At 40.5% G+C, this 21796-nt stretch overlaps 1 protein-coding gene across 1 annotated transcript; it reads left to right on the top strand.

The window, feature by feature from the left end:
- Positions 1-799: 799 nt before the first annotated feature.
- Positions 800-19200, top strand: LOC306970772 (uncharacterized protein; the record flags this gene model as incomplete). Its single annotated transcript, XM_079566800.1, has 5 exons — positions 800-1732; positions 6733-6846; positions 12050-12220; positions 19004-19037; positions 19154-19200. The coding sequence occupies 5 exons, from the start codon at positions 800-802 to the stop codon at positions 19198-19200; spliced, it is 1299 nt and encodes a 432-aa protein (XP_079422926.1).
- Between the last annotated feature and the right edge of the window lie 2596 nt (positions 19201-21796).

Genomic DNA, 21796 nt, shown 5'->3' with positions numbered 1-21796 from the left:
TTAAAGTTGCAAGGAGCTGTCAAACTTACATGAAGGTAAGACACTCTTTTCCACTGCCCTCAAGCTACTACTATACTGCAACAACAACTATCACCACCACTACTACTGCTATTACTATTGTCACTACTATTATTACTACTCTTGCTACTTCTACAGGAGTTGACATGTCCTCCCGTAATAGACTTTGGTTTTGTGAGCAGTTGTTTGTTTGCTGTGGAAGCTTACATCAGCCTGTGTCTAAGCCGCTGCTGTCGTGAGGTGAGGGCAAGGATTGTGCTTCTGTGATGAAACGACAGATAAACTTGTCTAGGCACTGCTATCCCCATCTGTACTGACTGTACACTACAGCTCTGTTTATGCATACCAATATGCATTATCGCTACTACCTCACAGAGATAAAGGAAACAGATTTGATACTCTTTGCATTTTTTTATTTAGGGTTGTGCATGATTATTATGATTATGTGCCTATTTGGAGAAAGGGCCACATTTTCTATTTCAATGCAGCTCTTTGCTTTTAAAGCATAGATACAAGATACAAGCTGTTTACTCCCACCTACTCCTCCTATATATAATATCTTTGTTTTGTTAACCATGTTGTTGATTCATAAAAGTGTCTTTTCTACATTTGCTTTCTTACAGCCCAACTAGCTGAGACAGCTGCACCCAGCCCACAAATGAACATGATATAGATGCTATATTTTTGAAGCTTAACCTACACTGAAAACCCATCAGGCTTGGTTATAAGGGCCTGAAGACCAAATTGTCATCAAAGTCTTGTCAGATGCAGACGGCCAGTGATGCATGAAGGCCCAGTGGCAGCTCTGCTTATCGAGCAGCGGTTCAACAAGCCGGAGTACCCTCAGGCAGTCGCTCTCCCTTTACTGAAACTTCAAGGTCAAGTTCTGGCTCCTGCTCCAGCCTCTAATAACCCCAACAGCATGTCTGAGCCTGTTCCTGTGTTACAAGGTGCCCCCGGCTCACCGGACAGCAACGCATCGACTGGGAACGAACCTCAAAGGGATGGCATCTCTTTTTGTGAGTTAACCTGCAAGAACAATGTGAATTACGGACACTGTGGTTATTTGGAGGATCTTTACGTGACAAGTGACTTAGATGATCAAGTAGTATCACCTATAGGGGAAGGTAGTGAGGCATCCCGCCATAAAGATCCTGTTTTAGAAAATGGGACACTTGTAACTATGAACTTCAACTGTCCCGTCTCAGAAATGGACAGAGAGAAATCGTCCCACAATTATCTTGACGACAAACATGAAGACGGCGTGACTTCTGCAGAGTCAACCTCTGAGGAACCCCCCCACGATCTGCTGAGGATAGTCAAACACAAACCCAGCGCCATTGTGTTTTCGGACTTTGAAAATGACACCGTCTTCACCAATGAGAACCCTCAGTCCAGCCCAGGGTCTTCTTCTTCTTCTTCCTCCTCCACTACAGTAGAGAGCGAGGGGGATGATGATGATGATGATGATGATGATGATGATGATGACTTTCCTGAGGCCTCACAATATAAGGAATTCCTGGTCAGTCGTCGCCGTAGAAACTTGAGCAGGAATAGGAAGTGCTTGAGGAAGAGACCGGATGCCCAGCCTAGTAGTAGCACTTGTGGTTGGCAGAAGCCCAGCAGCAGCAGTAGGAGCGGTGACGGGAGCAGCAAGGGCCGAGTCGAAGCTACAGATGGGGGGAAGAACAAGGAGCAAAACAAGGGCACAGAGGTAAGAAAACCAAGAATTGTGTTTAATTTATTAAAACTCTAACTACATTTGCTTTGTAGAGCTCATGATGACTTCATTCCACAGGGTGTGATGGTGTAATGTCTATATCCTCCACTAGAGGGAGGCAAATGCTTGATGCTCAGTTGGTGCTGCATCTCTTCACAGTTTGATTGGAGTTCCGGATTGGATGTGGTTGATGTTTTAAACCATGTATTTTATTTTGTATTGCCTATACCAGTTTGGCAAAGAAAAAGACCTGGGAGATACTGTGCATTACATTTAGATACCAATGTGTTTGACTGAAGTTAGGCAAACGTTACGGCCCCTTCAGTTTGCAAACACACTGTAAAAATCGCGTTGTTAGAGTTGCTTTGAGAGTATGTTTTTTTGTTTTGTAACATTATGTGTCAATGGGGGGCACAGTTACTTCTGTCCTGGAATGTTCCGCTGTGTGGCTTTTACTTTATGCAGGTGTTTTTGAAATGAAAGAGGAAAAGTTGTGCGTTGGTGTTCCAGTAGTGAGGAACGGTCACATTTTGGCAGGTTTCTTAAATTCTTCCCATTTTTTGCTGGGTCCGGTCCTGGTATTTCCATCTCCCAGTGTGCAAAGTCATTATTGTAATCCTGCTCCTCACAGCTCCTGCACCTGTCGCATAGTGCCCCTGCTCCGTTGGCACCGTCCCACCGCAGCCCTCTGGCACGACGCTACCGCCTCTTTGGCCCTTAATGAAAAGATTTGTTCTCAGTGTGCGGGTTTTTTCTTGTCCTTCACAGACTTTGAACAAGTAGTTTTCAAGTCACTTATTGGCCACGCACATTCAAATACATGTAAAGTCAGAAAGGGCCCTTTGTGACCGCACATTCTTGGGATGTTTCTGCCCGGGTCGTTTCGTCACACCGCATAATGTGGGCAGCAACTTTGAAATGAAATAATGAGTGGAATTTGAAACAAAAATCAACTTCATCTTCAGATTTGATACATTCTGACCAGCAGTTGCATATGTTGTATTAGTTTAGTTTAGTTTAGTGTAGTTTAGTTTATTTCGAACAACGTATCAATAATAATAATGCATACACAGTAATACATAACAATACAAGGCATAGTTTTACTCCGCCAACAGCAAAGCAGAAACTCCTCCTGCAGGTTTGGACAACTGGAGTTTTGAAATGCATGTGCCCCCTTAATCTATACCATTCCTCCTGTTGTCGAAAGAAATCCTGAATACATTACATCATTAATGGGGTGAAATAGTTGATTAGATCCTTCAATTTAAGTGGATTTGACTTTAGGAAAAGAGGATGTGTATGATCTCTATATCCAGCATTATGAGTTACACAAATTGCTCTTTTTTGGAGAAGGACAAGTATATTTGTAGTACTGCTGTAGCCATTCCCCCAGACCTCAATACAATATATTAGAAGTGGTAGGACTAGCATACAGTGGAGAGTGTGAAGTGATTTATAATCCAGCATATGTCTGGTTTTATTTATTATTGAAGTGCTTTAAGAGATTTTATTTTCAATAAGTTTAATGTTCCAGAGTAAGTTGGAATCAATTAAAATCCCAAGAAATGTTTTTTCATTAACTCTTTCCATCTCCACCTCCTTGATTTGGGCTTTTGCTTCAGTATTAAAGAGGGGGTATTATGCTTTTTTCAATCACATAGCACCAGTCTATATCACACTGCAATGATGATGAAACCTTCTGTTGGTCTGGAAATGCAGTAAATTAGAATAACTGCCTTGTATAAAATTGCTCTCTCAAAATGGCTGTAGTGAATGTCTTGAAATAGGCCTCTGTCTCTTTAAGAACCTCTGTCCCTTTCCGACACGCCCCCTCCACACTCTGTCTGTGGCATCAGTGGGGAGGGGGTTCTGCTGAGGAGCAGTGGTTGGTTACTCGGCTGGTGACGAAAGCTTGGAGGCGTCTCCGGGAGGTGGGGGCGTTCCTAGGAGGACTCAGGCAAACCTATCCCTAAAATGGCCGCCATCAGAGTTTTTACAGATTACTGAAAAATACATGAATGTGCCAAGGCAACACTTCAGGCATGTTTTTAATGAGGGAGTGACATAATAAGATGATGAAAAGCTTGAAAAAGTCGATTTTGCATACCCCCCCTTTAATTTTTCTCTAACATATATTTAGTTTTACTTAGGTGACAGTTTGTTCTGATCAAACCATAGTTTTAATTTGCACATTTGCACTTATTGTTTCAAATAACTTGTCGACATTCTGATCTGAATGGAAAATATTTGTGTCATCGGCAAAAACAATATTTGATCAGTTTAGATGCTTTACACATGTCATTAATATGCAAGATGAACAACACTGGACCTAGTACCGAACCCTGAGGGACACCATATGTGGCATTTAAATAATCAGATTTCAACTCACCCATGTTCACATGTTGTTTTCTGTTGTATAAGTAGCTCTTTAAACAATCAAGCATGTTATAACAATTGTACAAGCAATTGTAGCGTGAGTTTTAAATAATTTAGAATGAAAGACGTTTCAGAGAGTTAGATCTACCGTAGTCCTATGTCGCTGTTGTTTACACAAAACCAGTTTTGATTCGTTAACCTACTGTTGTTGTGGAATGGGCTGAAACTCGGGGGTTGTTCGGTCACTCTGCATCATTTTGCATGCGTCTGAGCAGACTAGAACAAAAATGACTAAATCCAGTATGCAACGAACCTAATGGGGTTCTCTCACTTTCAAGATCCCAGCACCGTCTACCTTAGTTGAAGCTCGGTGATTGAATTTTTGGTGGCAGGACCTTAATATGCAGCTTCAAACCAGGCTCAGCTGGTTGAAGTGGCATTTTTTTAATCAGCCATGCAATCAAAAAATCCCCCAAATCATGTAGGCCTGTAAAATAAACATCTTCACTGAGACAAAACATCAAGTTAATGGCTGTGCAAACCTTGAGACAGGTCATTGTGAAAATGAAAAGATCTTGGCGAGGCATTTCTGAGTAAGTGTGCTGTCAGTAGACACTGTGATGCATTAAGGCCTCAGCTCCTTGTGAAAATACAGCGAGAGAGAGAAAAAGCTTATTAACAATTAATGAACCTTGAGAGCACTCCATCGTGAACCACATACTGTACCTCCATATTATTAAAATTGTAGGTGAAACAGTCTTCAGATGTTATACTTACACCAGGCTTGCACAATAAAATGAATAAAAATAATAGCAATCTTCAACTTCAATACTTCTTTATATTCTTGTTAAATGCCAGAAATACTCCTAGTTAATAGTTCCTGGTTCTGCCACTAAACGACCAAAATAGCTGTAGCACATTCCTTATGGTGTATTTTTAATATTGTACAGCTCTCTCTCCTTACTCCAAGCCTTTCCTGCAAATTGTGGGTTAAAAATAGCTCCCAGTACACAGCCCCTCAGTGTCCCGTGTGTGAAGGGTCGAGGGAGATGTGGGGGCTGCACCTCCACAGGAAATGACAGCACTGCCAGGCCGTTAATGTAGATGGTTTTTTTTCGACTGGTCAGTGTGCTTGGTTTTTGGGCATGGGCCGTGTGAGTGAGGGAGTGGGTGGGTATAAAGGGAGAGGAGGAGAAGGGTGGTATGGTGCATGTATGTGTGGCCTGTTTGGACTTGAAAAGGGGTCCTGTGTGCCGCTATCAGCCTCTGGGACTCTGGGATTGGCCAAAACAAAGCAGTTTGTTCATTTCCTGAAGCCCGCCAAACAAGTGTCTCAGTCATAGTCCTATTGGAGCAGAGAAAGAGAGGGAACATGCAGCTAGGCTAATACAGTACATATTACAGCATATTTGTTACATAACTATCTTAACAATATGGGCTTTCATATTTTATATCAGTTAGAGGCGTTTTATGTTATTTCTGTATTGCCCATAAAACAAGTTTCTCTTGTAGGAGGACGAATGAATGGCACATACACATAATATGCTTAACTATATTGAATTTGCTGTTTTTTTCTACAATTGAAAGGACTTTTTTGCTTATTTATTCACATCATCTGACTTTACAAAAACAAGAAAGAAGAAAATGATCAATCAGTCCTCTTATTTTTGAGATGCCAATGTATGTAGACCAGGGGTGTCCAAACTTTTTACATGGGGGGCCGCATATTGAAGCGTACACAGGGTGAAGGGCCGTAGATCGGTAGTTAGTGCCGCAAAACCTTCGACTAGCAGAGGTTTAAATTGTGCCCCATACCTCTATTTAAGCTTAAAACCTTCATGCCAGCTCAGTCTCACAGTAAAATGTTAGTTGTTCGGTTAGAATTGTATAGAATTATTACATTTCAGATAAAAAGGTGCATCTCTGGTGATGTGTACCGATACAGGAAGAGGCCAAGGGCCACCATAAATTGGTCTGAGGGCCGCATTTGGCCCCCGGGCTGCACTTTGGACACCCCTGATGTAGACCATTCAATACCACATTTATTTATTTAGATAAGAAGAAGTCTCCAGTGCAACAACTAGGGCTTCAAGGTAAATCACTGACACAAAATAATCATTTAAATGAATTGTCACAATTATTAAATCTCGAAGGCTGGGATTAAGTAAAACAATTTCCTCTGCAAAGAACTAAATACAGGATTCATATGAGGTGTTCTTTTGGTTGTCCTGTAGTCTAGACCTCTAGTTAGATAGTTTCCCATTCAGTTACCCTCAATAACAACACATTTATTTCATACAAAACATGATTGTAATACAGATTTCATATATCTTCAGAAGGCACATTTCCTAACCTAGTCCTGCCACTGGCTTTTCTGTTCCTATTTGCTTCACAATAATGTCTTTGAGAAGGTGTCACCTCCTCCACACTCACAGCTATAACACACAGTCCGCATGTGTGAAGGGCCAGTGTCCAGCCCCGGCAATCAAGCCCCTCAGCGTTAAGGCCTGCGAGGAGGAAATAAACAGCATTTATCGTTGAGGCAAAGAAAGGCGTCTGTTTGAATGAAATCCTGAAAGTTTACTTCAGACCGACCCGTGTGCGTATCACGTTTTCAGGCGGCGGACGGGGACTCAATGACGCTCCTGATGAAGAAGTTGGATCAGATCAACGACGGGATTCGAGACGCCAGCTCCTCCCCTTCAGACTCCATCGAACAACTCAACACTCAGGTAGGATAAATTTACATCTGCTGTGGAAGGTCTTTTTTGACTTAGTATCAAAGGTTTCCTGTTGATGAGTGAGGACAGGACTGGGTGAAGATAGAGCAGTAAAAGCATATTTTAGTGCTCTTTTTTGTTCAGTGCGTCATCTTTATTTTATCACTTCTATGTTAAGATAAGGTGACCAGGTTGTGTAAATACTAAACAGGTTCAAGTGGCTGTGAGTGGGTAGAGCAAAGTTCTTTAATGTTGTCAAGACAAGAGGTATATCTTGCACGGACTTACCGCATACCACACACATCAAGTCAATGTGCTCGACCTGCAGACTTCCCCCCTTTTTAAATAGCAATGCATTAATTACAGTTAATAGCCTCAGTCTGGCTCTTCTCCAAGGCTGTTGTTTTTCTGCCTGTAAAACGACTGCATCTGGCAACAGCATCAATCTCCCATAGACAGTAAAAGCTCATTGTTGTTAATGGAGTTTTTAGATGCAGAGGTAGGTGGTAGTAAGGGCACTCTGTCGTTATTACATTCAGTTGAGTAAGTGTTTGAATTAACTGTTCAAAGACATTGTTGTATTGCATTGCACCGTCTTTGTACTAGTAATGTTTGTCAAGGCTGTCATTCATCCAAGGAGTATCCATCGTAGAAAAGCTAAATCATCAACTGGACTGGGTTTTGGAAAAGTTGAGGTTGCTTCGCTTCTAGTCAAAGAAGCTTCTTCTTAGCTCTTTTGGTCAGAAAAAGACACTTTTACCCAAAACCCAGTCCAGTCGATGATTTAGCTTTTCTGCGTTTGAATTAGGGACGCACCAATCCGATACTGGTATCAACTACTAGGGCTGGGACAAAATATCGGATTTGGATCGCAATACTTTGTGCTGCAATACCAAGTATCGATACTTTCTCAAGTATCGCAATACTTTCAATACTTGTGTTTGAAGGCATTTTTATCCTGCATTACTTTGTTTTCCAGTAACAGCACTGTTACATTGTTAATTCACTTTTCGATCATAACACTTCAATAACTGTCAAATGGCACTGAGTTTATAAACTTTAGACACGTGACTGTTTTCTTTTTATACATTTTAAGGTAAACATATTACAAATCATAATTACTATCGCAATACGTATCGGCCCCTGAGTATCGTGATGCGCATCGGATCATGACAAAAGTGGATCGTCCCAGCCCCATCAAATACTCTCCGATACTGAACCGATTCCAGTTTTGGCTCGCAAAGCTTTAAAAACACAACTTTCACCAACTAAATCGCAGTGAATACTGACATATTGCTGTACCTCATTTTGAAGCTCAGACTCAGGAGAATTCAATCACTTAGTTTTAACCTCCTAAAGCACATTTTTGATCCAAGTGCAAAATGCCGCGGCAAGCAACAGTATATTAAAGCTAGCGGCAACTAATCAAGAATGGGACAGAACTATGAGCACACAAGCACGGACAAGAACGCATATTTGAAAACGGCCTATATATATATATATATATACAGTGGGGAAAAAAAGTATTTGGTCAGTTTCACATAGACATTGTATTGGATTTTGGCCAAATACTTTTTTTCCCCACTGTATATATATATCGCTGCATCTCTAGAAATAGTAATGTGACATGTATGTATGTTTGTAATTAATTAATGTCTTAATTTTCGCCAAGTTATTGCTATATCGGGTGATGCAACATTCACATTGCAAGAAGCCGCATCTGCCTAAAACAAAAACTTGTAACAAAAATGGTAACATAGAAAGTTCTGTTTTACCTAATTTACTTTCATTGTTGTTGGACTTGTTTTAGTCCAGATGAACCGTTTTATTTTCTTTTTTTTGCAAATTTATCTAATATATACATAGTTTCATGTATATATTAGTTTTGTCCATCGAATAATTACAATAAGCCTTCAAATACTGTTTTTCTAATTGATATATAGTACGTATATACTTGTTACTCTATTGGATTTATTTTTGATGATTAAAATTGGCTATTCCACATGTTTAGAAGGTTGTTTCAGGGTGATTTTGTAAACACCAGTGCCTCCCACTCTATACATTCCTTAAGGCTCATTATGCTTACGCCGTGTAAATCTGGTAACCTCAAATACCTCTTAAAGCAACAAAAGTGAGCCGGAGGAATCCCCATAAAATCAAATATTCTCTTAAAAGAGGGAGAATTTAATCAAAGTCATTTTAGTGTCTGCAAAGTCGACCAAACGAACAGCACACAGTTTTATCAGGTCGTATCACTGCATTACATAATGTGGTTAGACAAGACAATTACTAAAGTGTCAAAATCATGTTACATTTTTCTACCAAAGCAAAAATGACCCATTTGAAATGAATTATATGTCAAGAATGACTTGTCTAGCCACTGTCGTTTCAGTTTATTGCATTAATTAATTATTCCTTGGCAAAGCTTATCCAGGCTTGGGACATTTGTATAAGAAAGGCTTGTGAATAATTGTTTAAAATATACCAGGGTAATTACTGAGGTAAGTACGATACATCCCAAGTCTTTATAAATACCAGAACAACCGTCTCCAACTTTTTCCTCCTGTGACTTGAGCTACTTTTACTAAATGAATATGGCAGAGAGTTACTTGAGCTTTGGACATACTTGTGGAGCACATCCAGGGCAGTTAGTGGCCAATGTGGTGTTTGTGTGCAACATGTTCTGAAAATTAGTCTGTTACAAACTAGTTTTTGTGTGTTTTTTTCTTAATAAAAATATTGAAAAGCTTTGTGGAGCAACTTGGAAAGCGCAGGATGGCCACTCCCAGTCTTTGGAGACGGGGCATCTGACATACTATGCAAACAGCTACATGGTTACAAGTGACAAGGAGATGACGACCAAAGTCTTGGCTTATTAAGATTAAAATTTATTAGAATGAAGTGCAACCATTTAATTTATTCCAGAAAAATGAACAAAACAAACAAACGTGTGTGTGAGCGGCTCCTCGGGCTGAAACAACTGCTCGATTAATCGATTATTGAAATAGTTGACAACTATTTTAGTAATCGATTCATTGTTTACTAGTAAACACAGACTCAAAATGAATTTTTCTTTTTTTTCTTTTTTGATGGAAATTTACTTGTTTTTAAATCCAGGGTCTGTAGTGTCTGTTCATTGAAAATTTCATAAACATCTGTCTGTGTCTCATCCAATCAGAAGCAGAATTGGCACTAAGAGCCTGTCTTCAAGCTGCACCACTTTAGCTTTATGTGATTAAAAAAAATGAAAAAATAAAATTTTCACACACCATTCCCAGCCAAGCGATTAATCGATTAATCATAAAAAATAGTCGGTAGATTAATCGATTACCAAAGCAATCGTTAGTTGCAGCCCTTGTGTGGACGTCAGCTTGTCTCCATGGAGATGTTGACTAAAGGCCACATATGAGATGGTTTAGGTCTCATCCAAATCAATTCTTTCAGTACCCAGTGCAAAATTAGCATTTTCTGTTTGTAGCTCATCATTAGGAGCATGTTTTGTTTTGTTGGCAACAGTATAACCCAAACTGTGTGCCTATCAGTAACAAAAATAAATAAAAAAAGTAACAATACAATCTGTTTTATGGCCCGAGTAATTGCCATAACCCCATCTGAATATGTGGGACACTCAAAGACCTAAGTGGGGCACTGTGATCAATAAAAATAAGATGATTAGTGCAGCTGTCTGCCCTGCTGTGAAAGAGGAGAAAGGGCTCATTTATACAGAAAAATGTCAAATATTTATGGGGTAGTAAAAATGTAGTGGCCTCAGCCCAGATCAGAAATGCATAACCTTTTTATGCCTCGGAGGCGACACTCGGAGCTGTTTTCTGCTTCGGCCATTTTTGGACGAAGACTGTGTCTGATCTGAAGAATGCTTTGAATTTGAGCGAATCTGAAGTGATTAGATCTGAGTCTGAGATAGATAATATCCACATTTACACAATATAGTACGTCCGAGCCGAGACACATGATTCATATTCCGGTTTCTATGCCGCATGAAGTATTTGATTCAATCGCCGTTTTGTGCGACTTTAGGGTTTAGTGGCTCGGTGGATTCAATGTAACTCCCAAATGTTGTTCTCCAAAAAGTTAATTTGGAATATTTTAAAACCATGTGATATAAGGATTACTCATTCATATCTTTATCTGCGTTTTATTTCATTCTATCATTACTCATTCCCATTCAGTGCAGTTTGGACAAATATGGCGACAACTTGGCTCAGAGTTTACAAGCCAGTAAATCCAGTTATGTTTTGGCTTCTGTCTTGGATCTCTTCCCAGGAACGGATAATTTGGTCAGCCAGGATTTTAATAATAAAACCAAATGCTGGTTTGAATGGAGACTTTTTTTGTGATGGCCTATTTTAGACAATATCCCTCATAAAAGACTTAAACCGCTGTGTTAATGACATTACTGGAAGGGTTACATGGTCTATTAAAAACTGCATTGGGAACTTACCCTCATAAACTCCCTCAAACACTTGAATTATGAAACCAAACTAAAATGAGAAGAAACTGAAACTGGACTTTGTTTCTGAAACATAATGTTCTTGATGGGACTGTTTTATAGTTACAAAAAATAGCTCAGCTAGCGCCATTTCTCCGATGGAAACAGTCCCCGGGGTCAAAGCGGGAAGTTTGAACACAGACAGGCTTTGTGTGTGGAGCAAAGGGAAAATGTGTGTAATTGTAACTAGTTAGAGGAATAATTTCGCAGTTCGGGCGGCTCAGGCATACTTTGCAGTTGTAATCAAACTGCTGACTGACTTTGTGCATCTATGGGCTTTTGGTGGGTGGCCAGTCAGTGTCACAGGCAAAACATATACACATTTTTTAACTCAGGGGTCTTTTGCATCGCTTCAAAGTGACGTGTGCGCAATAGTGATCTCATTAGGTCAGGCCTCAACGGACTTTCCGCTGTTGTCGAGATACTGGGCACAGTTGGGGACAGTTAGATAAAGAGGGAATTTTGTAAATAGGCGAACCATAACACCGGAGTCAAACACCAAGAAAAGATCTCATAACACAGAGCTACTACTGGCGGCTGGAAGAGAGTAAGACGTAGAGGAACATATACACTCTATCTATGTTCAAATCGATTATTAATATCAATTATTCCAAAAGATAGGGATTGTTTTGTCTAGCCACAAGGAGTTTTAGTGTTTTGTATAGTTAAAGGATGACCCTTCTCTCTCTCTCTCTCTCCACCCAGGATGCTCCGGTGTTCAGCAGGACGCCCGGACGTTCCCTGAGCCTGGACAACGGCCGATCTTCAGACAAACTTGAGCCACAGAGACGCCGCTCTCGCCCTCTGACCCGCAGCCGACCTCTGACCCGCTCCTCTCTGTCCTCCCCCATGCACCTCCATGCGCGACGGGCCAGGGTCAGTAGTATCTGTGTCACTCTGAATGTCTAAGGACAGCTCATGATTGGAATCACAAATGTGCAGATGAGCTCCTCCATTTTACGGAAGGCTTGCGGTCTTAAGAGTAAACAGATTTAGGACCCGTGCAAATGCATGATAATTTAGCTGATTTGCATATTGACACTGCAAAATAGTGTAGTATGTTCTCAAGGCTTAAAGTGCATGTGACAGATTATTTGTGTGCGTGTGTGGTGTTTTTTTTTTTTTGGGAAACTGAAATTTATATATATAACTGTTACTGTTACTGTGTGACTATTCTGTGCCAATGGGCCATGAGCGCCTATGGAACTTTCCTTCTTGCAAAGTGAATGTATGTTTTAGAACATAGAAATGACAGCCTTATCTATCTCCTCATATTAGAATTGGCACTGGATACTTTGAGTAAGTCATGCAGCTAACCAGGATCCACATCATTTTACATGGAACTTAATTTGAGCATCTTAAATTCTGTCACAAAAACCTGCGAGTCATGACACAAACTGAACAGCTGTAATGTTATTTTATCAAGGTGGATTGTGTTGGAAATAGCATTGAACTAAGTGATACATCTGAATAATACTTTACTACCACAGGTATTACCCCTCAAATAATTAGACGGAAGAAGTTAGATGGAAAATTTTTTTTATATTTTTGAAAATGCGTTCCCAAAGATTGGCAAACATCATAGATTTTGGGACCTGGCTCCATTTGTCATCCCAAGAGCACGTTGTCTATATTTAGTCTCTAATAATAAGTAGGTTACAGTCTGCTGCAGCTTCTGTAATTAGACACCGACCGGGACCTGGACTGATGGAGTCATTACTCAAATATCAATATGACGATGAATATGATTTATTTCTGTATCTAATGCTCTTCTTCACTCACTTTTGTTTTGACCCTAGAGCCCATTATTCAATTATTTGTTGGTCAATTTTATTGATAACTATCAAACTACTAAACAAACTCAATATTTCATCCATGACCCATATTGCATCTTTGAGTTCCTTTTCCTCCATTGCCTCCACATGTGCATCTGCATACGGAACTGACATGTGACATGTGTCAGATGTAAACACTCTCTCTCCATTTATTATGGATTGGCAACGACACAAATTGTCTTGTGACCTCTCTGGTTAGTACTCGGAGTAAATGTTTTGTTGTGTTTTTCCATTTGTTTAAATGTGCTTTCTGGCTCTGAGCTCATGTCCAGGCTTTCTGCTGTTGTGTCAATACAGTCACAGTAAAAGGATGAGGCAGCTCGTACCGTCCCGAGAAATGCAAGGTCATCTTTATTGGAGTCAGCACTGCGGCAACAAGAGCTACCCCAGCTAGATCTGCTGGTCACTCAGCAAACTCATTTTTGTGCACAAGTTGATATGTTAGAGGCTGGAGAACAGTGTAACATTTTTATTAGGTTTTACATTGCATTTATTCAATCAATCATTAAAGCTAGTCAAAACTGCAACCAGTGGTGTAGCAAGGGTGCCCTGGGGCCCCAGGCAAAATTTCCAGGGGGGCCTGGATGATACTGGGTTGAGCCAGCTATATACAGTAGGCCGACATAATAGACTAAAAACTAATTCCATCATAAATCAGTGCATCAGTATCAATACTGTCATTCCACAAATAGTTCAGTATCAATGATTCAGCCGAGATGTGAAGCAACTATTTATAATAAATATCACTGAAAAATCTGTAAGTCCAATATTGCATTGCAATAGGAGTTTATTACAAAAACAATGGGTCGCTGTAAACAAACAATGCAAGCTACAAAACACAGTATTATAGCCGCATGTGACACCTCATGTCTCACTACTTTGATATTATAGCTTGCAATATGTTGAAACATTTGTAAATTACTAAGCAATGTAAAAATGTGTGCTCCATAGGTTATTAAGTTTTAGCTTCTTTTTAATCTGAAAAAATTCCAAGTATTCCTTGCTAGGTGCTTGCATGTTTCCAGGGTTCCCCATACCCATGTTTGAGAAACAGAACAGATGCTTCACAGCTGAATGAAAAAAGAACATAACATCTTTGACGCAAAAAGGAATGATTTGACATATGTTGTTGATTTTGGAGCAGTGGTTGATGAAAAACGTGCAGCTTCTTGTGCAGTCTGGAATTTAATGTAAAGTCTAAATACACAAGGCAGAAACAGGACTGTGCCATGAAAAGCAAGGAAATGCCAACAAACATTTACATCTGAGAAGCACTGAACTAAAAACAAGAATCGATAAATTGTGGAATCAAGACATAAAGGGGGTCAGTGGGTTCATTTACAGTGAGATGTTCCTAATGCCTATTGTGTCTACTCCACTATAAAGATCCGTCTTTGTTATTCGGTAGAACTAATTTGGGTGAAGGATTTATTGAAAGAAATTCAGACATACTTTGTTTTGCTAAGGTTTGCATTTATATTGTTTTGTGATTCGGGAGGTCGAAAAGTAGGCCATGGAAACATTCAAATCAAGTTCATGTCTCAGTAATACATCCACAAATAATAGCGCTTGAGTTTTGACCCTGTGAAAAGTTGCCTGCAGAAGCCCAAATTCAGCTGAATGTAATGTGACATGTTTCTGTAATGCCTCCTTCGACGTGGGGAGCCTGCCCTCCTGATCCTGGAGTGGTTGAAATATTAGCTCTGGTCCACGTGTGCTTTGTGCTTGTGTTTTGATGTGCGTGCTTTGAGGCTGCTCAACATTTCACATAATTACTATAATATCAGTATCCTATCACAAGATAGTAAAAGTATTGCCATTTCCAATAATAGAGTATAGAGAAAAAAAGAGTGCTGGTGGCTACATTGTATCATAACAATAATACGTCATAGTTTAGTTATAGCTTCTGTTTGTTGCCGCGCTTATGTGCTAGCTTGCATTCATAGTATATTATGTCTTTAATTTTGTTCATGATGCTAGTTTTATGCTAGTATTTTATGTTTAGCATGTCTACAGTTTTTGTGTTTTGTGTTTTTACAAGCATTTTGTGATGTTTAGTGTAGTGCATGTGTCGTTTATTGTGCAGTTCTGTGCTAGCACGTGTTGTTTATTGTGCAGTTCTGTGCTAGCATTTGTCGTTTATTGTGCAGTTCTGTGCTAGCATGTGTTGTTTATTGTGCAGTTCTGTGCTAGCATTTGTCGTTTATTGTGCAGTTCTGTGCTAGCATGTGTTGTTTATTGTGCAGTTCTGTGCTAGCATGTGTTGTTTATTGTGCAGTTCTGTGCTAGCATGTGTTGTTTATTGTGCAGTTCTGTGCTAGCATGTGTTGTTTATTGTGCAGTTCTGTGCTAGCATTTGTCGTTTATTGTGCAGTTCTGTGCTTACATGTGTTGTTTATTGTGCAGTTCTGTGCTAGCATTTGTCGTTTATTGTGCAGTTCTGTGCTAGCATTTGTCGTTTATTGTGTAGTTTTAGCATGTGTTGTTTATTGTGCAGTTCTGTGCTAGCATGTGTCGTTTATTGTGCAGTTCTGTGCTAGCATGTGTCGTTTATTGTGTAGTTTTAGCATGTGTCGTTTATTGTGCAGTTCTGTGCTAGCATGTGTTGTTTATTGTGCAGTTCTGTGCTAGCATGTGTCGTTTATTGTGCAGTTTTCGCATGTGTCGTTTATTGTGCAGTTCTGTGCTAGCATGTGTCGTTTATTGTGTAGTTTTCGCATGTGTCGTTTATTGTGCAGTTCTGTGCTAGCATGTGTCGTTTATTGTGTAGTTTTAGCATGTGTCGTTTATTGTGTAGTGCCGTGCTAGCATGTGTCGTTTATTGTGCAGTTCTGTGCTAGCATGTGTCGTTTATTGTGTAGTTTTAGCATGTGTCGTTTATTGTGCAGTTCTGTGCTAGCATGTGTCGTTTATTGTGCAGTTTTAGCAGGTGTCGTTTATTGTGCAGTTTTAGCATGTGTCGTTTATTGTGCAGTTTTAGCATGTGTTGTTTATTGTGCAGTTTTGTGCTAGCATGTGTCGTTTATTGTGCAGTTTTAGCATGTGTTGTTTATTGTGCAGTTTTGTGCTAGCATGTGTCGTTTATTGTGCAGTTTTGTGCTAGCATGTGTCGTTTATTGTGCAGTTCTGTGCTAGCATGTGTCGTTTATTGTGTAGTGCCGTGCTAGCATGTGTCGTTTATTGTGTAGTTTTAGCATGTGTCGTTTATTGTGTAGTTTTAGCATGTGTCGTTTATTGTGCAGTTCTGTGCTAGCATGTGTCGTTTATTGTGTAGTGCCGTGCTAGCATGTGTCGTTTATTGTGTAGTTTTAGCATGTGTCGTTTATTGTGTAGTTTTAGCATGTGTCGTTTATTGTGCAGTTCTGTGCTAGCATGTGTCGTTTATTGTGTAGTGCCGTGCTAGCATTTGTCGTTTATTGTGCAGTTCTGTGCTAGCATGTGTCGTTTATTGTGCAGTTCTGTGCTAGCATGTGTCGTTTATTGTGCAGTTCTGTGCTAGCATGTGTCGTTTATTGTGCAGTTCTGTGCTAGCATGTGTCGTTTATTGTGCAGTTCTGTGCTAGCATGTGTCGTTTATTGTGCAGTTCTGTGCTAGCATGTGTCGTTTATTGTGCAGTTCTGTGCTAGCATGTGTCGTTTATTGTGCAGTTCTGTGCTAGCATGTGTCGTTTATTGTGTAGTGCCGTGCTAGCATGTGTCGTTTATTGTGCAGTTCTGTGCTAGCATGTGTCGTTTATTGTGCAGTTCTGTGCTAGCATGTGTCGTTTATTGTGCAGTTCTGTGCTAGCATGTGTCGTTTATTGTGTAGTGTTAGCATGTGTCGTTTATTGTGCAGTTCTGTGCTAGCATGTGTCGTTTATTGTGTAGTTTTAGCATGTGTCGTTTATTGTGCAGTTCTGTGCTAGCATGTGTCGTTTATTGTGCAGTTCTGTGCTAGCATGTGTCGTTTATTGTGCAGTTCTGTGCTAGCATGTGTCGTTTATTGTGCAGTTCTGTGCTAGCATGTGTCGTTTCTTGTGCAGTTCTGTGCTAGCATGTGTCGTTTATTGTGCAGTTCTGTGCTAGCATGTGTTGTTTATTGTGCAGTTCTGTGCTAGCATGTGTAAGTAGGTAGAGGAGCAGCGAGGGGCCGTGGGATCAGACCCAGCAGTGAAGTGAGCGTTTATTTTCCCCGGACCGTGACTGATAAAGCACAGCTGTCCAAACTGACACACACTGCTCCAGATGCCTATTGTCATTCAACACCAAATTTAGACCACGTTTTGTACTACATTGTATCTACAGACTACACACACACACATCCCAGTAGCTTAGATTATCACTGGGATCATCTGTGTATTTCTTTAAGAGTTTAATATGGACACAGACCAGAGTGAAGATCTAAGGAGTGATTATTGGTACAGCCAACGCTGTACCTCATAGTAACAGTCTTATCAATGGTTCATACGTTATTAGAAGTTGTACCATCTTTGTAAGGGCATGTTTAATCCTCATATTGGAATTTATTACAAAAAATCGACATTTTTGTTAATTATTCTTAAACCCTCGAGGACCCATTGAGAAGGTATTAAAGTAAAGGAGGCTACCTAACCCTAACCCTACTATTTTCAATGCATGATTGAATAAATAATGGAGAAATGTTGAAGTTGATACTTTTTTAAAAGTTCCTTGAGTCCTATCCAAAACTATGACTCCTTCATCTCCCTGTGACTTCTTTGTTTCATTTCTGATATAAGCCCAGACTTTGGTTATGTCCAGTAAATGACCCAAAAGCATGGCAAACCCAAATGTGATATGGGAACTGCAGGTGCATCATGGGTAGATTCCGCTCTTGCCCAGATCTGGGGTTTTCCTGAAACCATTGCTCATAAAACTCCCTTGATCAGAGAAATTTGTGCAGCATCAGCAACTGTGGGATCAAGTTTCACAGTGATTCAGTTATATCCAGGCTTCCCTAACGGACTGTGTTTCTGTGCTTGAATGAACTCCTCAATCAGAGAGGGCACCTGGCATAAAGAAAGATACAGCAGATGATTTACTCTGGTTCCTGAAATACACTTGTTAACAACAATTACAGCACATAGTTTAGAAAGAAGACACCAGTAATATGTGTAGAGGTTTTGCATACAATCTTATAGCAAAGCCAGACATGGACTCAATTCAGTCCTTAAATCTTCCATAAACATAACCATATCTGTTCCCATTCAAATCCTGTTTCTATTTTGCTTTTTACTATTTGTCATTGGGGTCACTTCTAAGGTAACTGTTCCCAATTTCCAGCCTTAATACACAATGTAGGTTAATTAAGATAAGTTGGACATTTCAGACAACTAGATTTCATTGGCCATCCCCTAATATCGTAACACAGTGCCATCTATTTTGATTAGTTTCTGTGTCATGTCCCCATTCTCTCTCTTCCAAAACAGCATCGAAGACGCATGATGTGTCTCTTCAATTTCCTACTTTAATTTAATTGCATCATTTGTTATGATTCAAAACAACTGCCCTCGAGAGCGTCTCGTCTCATTGGTCAGGCGGATATCCTCTAATTTAGCAAAAATCTGCATGTGTTTCTTAAAACTTCCAGTAAAGCCTTGCTTGATGCCGAAATAAATAAGCCATTAGGCGTCTTCGGGGCCACAACATCATAAACAGGAAAACCATTTTGTTTAGTTGGATTGGATTTTGAATGTAGGTCAATTTCCCATAGCAGCTACTGTGCAGTTTGTCGTCTTTGGCTTCCATCACGTTTATATTGACCTCCGAATTTACCATTATTTGTATTTCTTTCTCATTTCGTGTATTCTGTTTGTTTTCTCATCAGGCTGCTGGGAGGATGTCCACTGGATCGGCAACAGGTAAGACGCAGTTGTGCTTGTTTGAAAGTGTGTGTCATCAGTATCCGTTCGGTCGGATTGTTTGCATTCCCGCTTTTGGGATAAAACCGGACTTCTGGGAATATCTCCCACTGCAGTCCGAGCCAAGTCCAAGTGTCAAAGCTCCGCCACCCACAAGGAATGAGACATGGCCGCTGTTGCAACACAAAGGACCTGTGCATATTCAAGTGAAAAACAGTGCTTTCTGAGAGTAACAAGAGGAAAGAAGGAGGACATTTTTGCTAATTTGGTTGATGCATCTACAAAACAATGTGAGTAGATTTCACATTTGGAAATCCTTACCAAGTAGATAATTAAAGTTCAGATTTGCCTTTATTCATGAAATATAAGTTACTACAAGTTCCAGTTTCATCACCCATTCTACACCTAGCGATCTCTCTGTATAGCTTGTTGCCATGCTATTACCATCTTGTGTTATTACTGTGTACTTAAGTTAAGTGCAACCTGTTTATACCTTTATTGTTGTGCTTCAAGCAGCTTATATGCTTCTTCAAGGGAACAAACCAGACATGCACATAGTAAATTAACTCTTCAAAACGGTGCAAGTTACCTAATCATTCATATATTTCCCTCCTCTGTGAGTTGTGTTTTCCTCCGTGCCTCTTTCTTAGACTCAGGTTCCCCTTTGCTGCGATCCTGGAGTCCACACACACATGATTAATGAGCGCAGGTCTGACCCTGTCCCGTATCTCTCGTCCCAAGCCCGCGTCCCGTTTGACTGACAGCCACAGGCGTCGTGTCGACTGTATGTCAGGGGATTGTTTATTTTGGTGCAGTTTGTATCTGTCTGTGTCTATACATTGGGGGGTGTCTCCGATGTGACACCAGCACGGGGCGAGATCACGTTGCTGTCACGGATAGTCCACGGAGAAGAGGTGCATTGTGGGTAATGAGGCCCCGTAGGTAGCTGTGGGGTCAGAGGCCGTGGCATCGGCGGGTTTGAGGTGCCGGGGAAAGTGTTTGTGCGCTGTAAGTGTCTTTTCACTGCGCTCTCAAAGCATTACAAACACAGCAGTGGTGAGAGAGCGGTGGAGATTAGCCTCATTGTTTGACTTGTCCCGTGTCGACTTGCGTTCTGACTTGAGTGTGTTTATTTTTGAGCCAGATACAAGGAAACACTTCGGACCTTCTGACTGAAATTCTGTCTAATCAATCAGTGCTGGGGCGGCCTGTGTGGTCCGGGTCTTAACTCAAAAGGGGACAGGATATGATATGGACATATCTCTGCACATAGCTCACATTCACTCGCTGCACGGCAGATAAAATGGGAATTCCTCTCAGGGCTTCTCTTTACCAGAACAACGCACCTCTGACTGTGGGTTGTGTTTTTGCAGGTATTTATTAATAATCTCAAACACATCTATCACAAGCTTAAACTTTGTTGGTTAGAAAATACAGTTTTGATCTAAAACACAGGCTGAGAACAGGCAGTAGTTTCACTTACACATTTTCTAATGATCTCCTTAAACCACTACCTCAAGTCTGTGCGGCTTGTGTGGCTAAAGTGAAGTTACAGTGGTATGCAAACGATTGGGCACCCCTGTAAATGTTCATGATTTTCCTTTATAAATCATTGGTTGTCTGAATAAAAAGTTTCAGCAAGACAAACACAGTGATATTTGAGAAGTGAAATAAAGTTTATGTGATTTATGGAAAGTGTGCAAGAATTATTTAAACAAAACTAGGCATGTACATAAATGTAGGCACCCTTGTCATTTTATTGATTTCAATACCTTTAGCACTAATTATTAGAACCTAAAATTGGTTTGGTAACCTCAGTGACCCTTGACCTCCATACACAAGTGAATCCAATCATGAGAAAGGGTATTTAAGGAGGCCAATTGTAAGTGTTTCTCCACTTTGCATCTTCTCTGAAGAACATGGGAGCCTCAGAACAATTCTCAGATGACCTGAAAACAATGATTGTTTAACATCATGGTTTAGGGGATGGATACAGAAACTTGTCTCAGAGATTTAAGCTCTCAGTTTCAACTGTGAGGAACATTGTGAGGAATTGGAAGACCAGAGGCACAGTTCTAGTTAAGGCCCGAAGTGGCAGACCAAGAAAAATCTCAGATAAGCAGAGGTGCAGGATGGTGAGAACAGTCACAGTCAACCCACAGACCAGCTCCAACATCATCTTGCTGCAGATGGTGTCACTGTGCATCGTTCAACTATTCAGTGCACCTTACACAAGGAGATGCTGTATGGACGAGTAATGCGGAGTAAAGCGTCCATGCTCAGAAACCATCAAACCTGACTGAACTGAAGAAGTTTTGTAAAGAAGAATGGTCCAAAATACATTCCGCCAGAATCCAGACTCTAATTGGAACCTATAGAACGCGTTTTGAGGCTGTTATTTCTGCAAAAGGAAGGTGCACAAAAATTTAGTCAATTTTTCAAAAAATTCTAAATTTATGCACAGGCCTAATTTTGTTTAAATAATCCTTGCACACTTTCCATAAATCATCCATTCATCCATTTTCTTCCGCTTTATCCGGTGCCGGGTCGCGGAGGCAGCAGTCTCAGCAGAGAGGCCCAGACTTCCTGATCCACGCACACCTCCTCCAGCTGTTCTGGGGGGACCCCGAGACAACACCAGGCCAGCTCGGAGACATAGTCCCACCAGCGTGTCCTGGGCCTTCCACGAGGCCTTGTCTCAATGGGACATGCCCAGAACACCTCCATAAATCATATAAACGTTTTTTCACTTCTCAAAT

The sequence above is a fragment of the Gobius niger genome, assembly GCF_951799975.1.
Source record: "Gobius niger genome assembly, chromosome: 11".
NCBI lineage: Eukaryota > Metazoa > Chordata > Actinopteri > Gobiiformes > Gobiidae > Gobius > Gobius niger.
The sequence above is the reverse complement of the archived record's forward strand: the minus strand, read 5'-3'. Positions and strand labels throughout refer to the sequence as shown.